The 6151-nt window shown below is 38.8% G+C and overlaps 2 protein-coding genes across 4 annotated transcripts; one reads left to right on the forward strand and one right to left on the reverse strand.

Annotated features, from left to right (window-relative positions):
• Nucleotides 1–1101: 1101 nt before the first annotated feature.
• On the reverse strand, nucleotides 1102–2926 carry LOC103506262 (kinesin-like protein KIF6). Its single transcript, XM_026821308.1, has 2 exons — nucleotides 2529–2926; nucleotides 1102–1353 (listed from the first exon to the last, which is right to left on the reverse strand). The coding sequence occupies exons 1-2, from the start codon at nucleotides 2700–2702 to the stop codon at nucleotides 1138–1140; spliced, it is 390 nt and encodes a 129-aa protein (XP_026677109.1). The 5' UTR covers nucleotides 2703–2926; the 3' UTR covers nucleotides 1102–1137.
• A 395-nt stretch (nucleotides 2927–3321) lies between these two features.
• LOC113466156 (transmembrane protein 184A-like) lies at nucleotides 3322–5279 on the forward strand. Of its 3 annotated transcripts, none has more exons than XM_026821313.1 (2): nucleotides 3322–3462; nucleotides 4911–5279. In XM_026821313.1, the coding sequence occupies exons 1-2, from the start codon at nucleotides 3443–3445 to the stop codon at nucleotides 5104–5106; spliced, it is 216 nt and encodes a 71-aa protein (XP_026677114.1). In that variant the 5' UTR covers nucleotides 3322–3442; the 3' UTR covers nucleotides 5107–5279. The 3 variants fall into 3 exon arrangements, 1 of the variants encoding a protein (XP_026677114.1); XR_003390643.1 differs by lacking the exon at nucleotides 3322–3462 and adding an exon at nucleotides 3470–4757; XR_003390644.1 differs by lacking the exon at nucleotides 3322–3462 and adding an exon at nucleotides 3470–4337.
• The last annotated feature ends 872 nt before the right edge of the window (nucleotides 5280–6151 follow it).

Genomic DNA, 6151 nt, shown 5'->3' on the forward strand with positions numbered 1-6151 from the left:
CCCCTTTTAGAGATTCTCTACCATTGCACATGTGACATGTTTGGCAACAATGCCTATTTTTTTGCAGTCACATTGATCTGGACACACTATAGTGCCGGTTTGAAAATATGTAAAGGCAGAATTCATAGAGTAAAGCTAGAGACACACTACTTGACTACTATCACGTGATGATAGTAGTGGTAGCTGTCCTGCTCCTGAACGAAATTACCTACAATATTATGGGAAAACCTTAAACTACATCTTTCTGACTCCCCGTGAGCACCCGTGACATGATAGTTAATATGTTTCTATCTTTACTCACAGAGATGGAATCTGCATTTTTCTCGAATGTTTATCCAAAATTCCAAAATGGCAAATGGACCGCTCATGGGCTTGGCACTACAAAAATGTTGACCTTGGGAATGGACTTTGAGCGTGAATAGTCCACATTTCCACAATAATGTCACCCGTGGCCTATTGTTGGATTCTGTCTAATTCTGCTCTATGACGTCACAATATCGCTACGACATCGACAATTAGGACCAATTAAAATAATAATAAAAAAGTTACTTATCTACATCAACAACCCGTGAAAGATTTACTTATAGGTATTAATTTAATGCGTCTTCTAGTTTTCTGTGTCTCCTTCTTCCTCCTCCTTCGTCTCCTTCTTCCTCCTCCTTCTTCTTCTTCTTCCTCCTCCTCCTCCTTCTTTCTTCGTCTCCAAACATCTATCTTCATTCCTCTTCACACATTGCAAACTTCACGAATAGGGTAAAGTGGAGAGAGGCTGTGAAATTTTAAGGTTTAGATATAAATGATACTGAAAACTGTGTAGCAAGCAAGAATTGAAATTTGAAATCTACTAATCAAATCTATGGTTGCTTGGTTAGTCGTGTCTTTCAATCGGTTTCTATTGGTATTGGTGATGTATTGGTAAAACTGAAATGAAGGCTGTTTAGGACCATTTAAGCCCGAAACGACCTGATTAGATCTTTTGTGACATGGATATAGAAATAGGTAATATAGTATATTAACTTTTGGAAATACCTAATACCAAGTATGAACGCCATATTAGAAATAAGGGGAGGGGGGAATATAGTAAAACTTACAAGTAATTTGTCAATACCTTGTAGATAATTGCTGATCTTTGGTAAATTAAATAATACCTTGTAAATAATTGCTGACTCTTAGCGTCCTCTGAGCGAACTTGAGAGTGGCCAAAGTCTGATGCTGATTATACCGATCCATACTGACGACAGCTATCATCGATGTGATGCCATTTCCACCCAGCGAGTCTTTCAGTATGGAAGTGAGAGTGGAGTTCCTGTAGGGGATGTGATGTCTGTTGGGCTCATCCAGAGCAATCATAACCTGAGGAAAATTTGAAGTTGGGTACACTTCGTAGAAGCTTAACCCATCCTTTAGGGTTGTCTAGCCCCTACACCTAAGCCTCGGAGTGGGCTTTTTAGTCCGTCCTTCCTTTATTTTTACAATAGTAATAAAAAGGTATAAGGGACGGACTATTGTATTCGCTTCGGTGTCTGTCTGTCTGTGTTATCTAGAAAATTTTAGGCTGGTATCCTCCCTGTTTAAAGTCCCCCAGCCAGACATACCACATCCACCATCCAAGAATACTCTTTGTTTATTTGAGAAAATGGTCATTTTGGCACATCCACTGACAATATCAAATACCTGTGCTGTAAAATATTTTGTACTAGAACAACTTTCGGGTCAACACAAAGGTATCAATCTAAATTCTACAAGAGCAAAACCCTATAATCTTCATTTCATGGCAACCTCAAAAGGTCAAAGGTACCTCACAGTATTACGCCCCCGGGGTACCAGAGTTAAAATAAATAATAAATAAATACACCCACGTTTTTTTTCTAGCTAGAAACTTTAAATGAAAAAAAAAAAGTTCGTTTGTCAATACGTTGTAAAAGGTCAGTAGGTATGTTGTTCTGTAGTCTGTACCTTGTTGTATATTTGTTTAACATCTTTTCAGAAGCTTCCTGATCCTGAATCCTGATTCTGTTTCCTTTTTCTCCTCTTCCTCCTCCTCCTTCTTCTTCTTCTTCTTCTTCTTCTTCTTCTTCTCCTTCTTTTCCTTTTTCTCGTCCTTCCCTCTCTCCTTATTTTCCTTCTTGTCCTTCCCCTTCCCTTTCTCCTCCTCCTCCTTCTTCTTCTCCTTTGTCCTTTTCCTTCTTCTCCTTAGTCCTTTTCCTTCTTCTTCTTCTCCTTCTTTTCCTTTTTCTCGTCCTTCCCTCTCTCCTTATTTTCCTTCTTGTCCTTCCCCTTCCGCATTCCCTTTCTCCTCCTTTTCCTCCTCCTCCTCTTTTTCCTTCTTCTTCTTCTTCCCTTTCTTGTTCTCCTTCTCCTCCTCCTTCCCTTTCTCCTCCTCCTCTTCCTTCTCCTCCTCCTCTTTTTCCTTCTTCTTCTTCTTCCCTTTCTTCTTCTCCTCCTCCTCTTCCTTCTCCTCCTCCTCTTTTTCCTTCTTCTTCCCTTTCTTCTTCTCCTTCTCCTCCTCCTCCTCCTCCTCCTCTCACCTGTTCCAAATAATGAAGACTCAGGTTAATCTTCCTCGCTTCGTTCCGCAGCAGATAGTTGTCAGACAAGCTGAATAACTGTTCAGACCCTGCCAAATCCACCAGATGGAGTTTGGCCACCGCGCCAAAGTAAATCGTACATATCGTGTGACTTCGCGACGACTGGGCATTCATTTTGGTCACTGCCGTCACTTTGTTCTCATTGCCCGTTACTATCAGCTGAACTGCGCTGTTTAGGGAGTCTAATTTCTTAACGGTGAGACTGGCGCCGGATCTGCCGTTACCAGGGCTGGCAGGGCCGGTTTGGGGGTCTGGAGAGCCTTGTGCCCTCTGGTCTGACTGGGGGAGGTTGAAGATCCAGTTCTTGAGCGTCACTTCTTTGTTGCCGTTGAGAAGATCATAGCCTGGAAAGGCCAAAGGCAAAGGAAGGGTAAAACAGGCATCAAAAGAGGAAAGGAAAGAAAGAAGACCTATGATATATACGTACTAGTGTAACTAGTGGTTGACCCGTTCTTTGTACGGGATCAGCGTGGCATAAGAGTCATAACTTTCAGGTGCTGCCATTTTGAATCGGGATGGAATATGACAAATTTAAATAGCCTATGTCACCCTCAGTACTCTTCTCGACAACCACAAAAAATTTCATCAAAATCGGTCAAGCCGTTTTTTCGTGAAAAGAGGACAACAAAAGGTCCATCAGAGTAACTGCGCCGTAACAGACAGACATACATGTATCTACATGTTTCTGTGTATGCAAAATGCAACAATTTAGTCGAATTTCGCACTTAATTATTAAAAAAAGAAAAGTGTACTGATGGTATTTTTTTTTTCTTTTTTTAGGGCTTTAAAAGTAAGAAATCCCCTCAAAAAAATTTTTTTCAGTTGGAGCATTTTAGTGAAATTGCAACTTTACCATGTGTTTAATAAGAGAGAGGTGAGAGTTCTCCTCAAATGTAAATGCTACAAATGTAAAGTAAGTAGAAGGGAGACCATATTCTCTCTTCTAGGTTTTACTGTCCTCTCAGGTTGCTAAAAATCCAAGGAATGTTTATGGTAAAACTAGCAGTTACCCTTGTAAGAGGGTTGTTTGAGAATAAGTTGAGTAGGTGCCTATACATGAGTGAACATGTTGGAATTTCAGTGTAGCTAGATTTTACTTTTTGCCTTTTATAGCAAGGGAAAAGAGCTAATGAAAAGGGAGACGTTAAACAGAGAGCAGACTAGCATCTGGCTTTGGGTCTATAAACAGGAAAAAGAACAGCTAACCCTAACCAGGCTAGCAAGCTGGCAGTTCTTCAAAGGGTTCTCTCTGCTTTTAAAGAAAGACCAAGCACAATTTCTCTTGATGATTGACTGCGGTTCAGGATGAGCCAGCCAATTTAACATGGCTAGAGCTAGAGACCATCACCCCGGTGTATAGCAGATACAAAAAGATATCTTTTCTTCATTCTGCTATTGCCATTCAGCGAAAGCTAAAGCTGCTAAAACAACAACAACAACAACAACAACAACAAGCTAATGAAAATTTCTTTCTGCCCATTTTTATAAATCCTCTACATCACAGGAATTTCCTTTCTTAGCTGTGTGCAAGGGTAGAAAATTAACATGTGTTCTACTAATTAGCTGCATCTTCAGTAATCATAATATTTTTACTTCTGTACTTGTGTAAAATACATAATAAATATTATGACATGTCATATAGCGTATAAGATGTAGGATGTAGGTATCACCTAGCTTTCATTAAATTTAACTTGAGATTCACTATGGACCAGATAAGTCTGACATCATAAGGTACCTACATATTTTGAGGTTTGTGCAAATTGAAGTTTTGTTTACATTTTTTATCAGTATTGAGTAATTTATTATTATTAATTCATAAATATAAGGGTTGTGGACCCATTTGTCATAGCTACAAGCTACATATTCTATGTATGATTCTTCTAGTTTCATAGTACCTCAGAGAATTTTTTTTCCTACTAATACAGGGTGGGCTAGACTATGATGGGATCAATTTTTACTTTTTTTACTATCCTATAATAAGGAATGTACTGTTTCCTCTTATGTCCTAGCATTGTCTAACAATACAAATTTTAGGCCATGAGGTTGAGTTTATGTATCAGGTTAGGCTTGCTAGGACTTTAAAAAGAGAGAAAAAATCAGGGGGGGGGATCAAATCAAGCCTACCTACTACAGAACCACAACCTAAAGCACATGCATATGAATTTATGGGTATGAACAAATAACTCTTATTAGGTACCTATAACTTCAACTTTTATACGAAAGACCCAAACCACACCGGGGATTTAGCTCTACTTACGGTGATGTGCTGTTTTTTTTTTTTTAACTTATTCACTAATCTTCTGTTTTATTTCCTCTCCCCAGAGTAAATGGTGGATACCTGTATACAACTCTCCTGTACAACGTATCTGTTTCGCTTGCCCTGTACGGGCTGTTTCTTTCCTATTTTGCCACCCGAGAGCTCCTAACTCCGTTCGACCCTGTACTCAAGCTCTGCACCATCAAGAGGGTCATTTTCCTCTCCTTTTGGCAAGGTAAGAGATTTGAGTTTACCCTGTAGAAAAAGGAAAGAAGTCGGAAAAAAGAGACAATTTCAAAGCCAAATAGTGGCCGACTGTATGCATAGCTTATTTCCTGCCTCGGTGGTGTAGTGGTCAAGACACTTGCCTGGTAATCAGGAGGGTGTGGGTTCAATCCCAGTCAAGGTATTCAATCTTTCCTCAATATAATTTGAGAATTGGACCACAGTAAAAGTAGTAGCCTACTGCTGGAATAAAAGAGAATTTTTTTTCCTACTAATACAGGGTGTCCCTTGAACGACTTGTCAAGAACAAATTCAAGATAATGGAATTAAAGAGGACAAAAAGGGGTACTTTTCTATCAGGAGAAATTTAATGGGTTTCAGTGGAAATTTGAATTGAAAAAATGCTAGCTTTTAAAGAGGTACAAAAAAATCTTTTCCTCAAGCCTCAAGTTTTGGAGGGAAGGCGTTTCCAAATGTGTGAGACTTGTCTTGTAGCAAATTTTGTTACCTTTTCAATGGTATCATCATTTTTTTATTATTATTATCTTTATTAGTTAAAAAAAAAAAAAAATAAAGGCGTTTCAAGAGGACAAGGTATGTACAACTTCAAAAAACAGAAAATCCTTATTAACTCTACCCCTGTTGAAAATTGGATCTGTCCAAATGGGTTTTTCTGGTAACCCTTTAAGTCCTGCATCAACCCTCAAGCGTTGTACAGTCGTTCGAGGGACACCCTGTATAGCACAGATCATGGTTGTAAGTTATAACTATTAATTCTGGTATTATTCCAACTTTCATTCTAAATTTTCCTAATTATTACTCCACAAAGTTTTACAAGAATTTGTGTGAAATCTCAACTTGAAGTATATTCTGGTATTCTCCCAATTTTCATATGTACTGGGCTAGACTATGATGGGATCAATTTTTACTTTCCTTACTATCCTATAATAAGGAATGTACTGTTTCCTCTTATGTCCTAGCATAGTCTAACAATACAAAATTTAGCCCATGAGGTTGTGTTTATGTATCAGGTTAGGCTTGCTAGGACAGAAAAAAACAGAGGGGGGGAGGGGAGGATCAA

This window comes from Diaphorina citri, unplaced genomic scaffold (genome assembly GCF_000475195.1).
Source record: "Diaphorina citri unplaced genomic scaffold, Diaci psyllid genome assembly version 1.1 scaffold11, whole genome shotgun sequence".
Taxonomy (NCBI): domain Eukaryota; kingdom Metazoa; phylum Arthropoda; class Insecta; order Hemiptera; family Psyllidae; genus Diaphorina; species Diaphorina citri.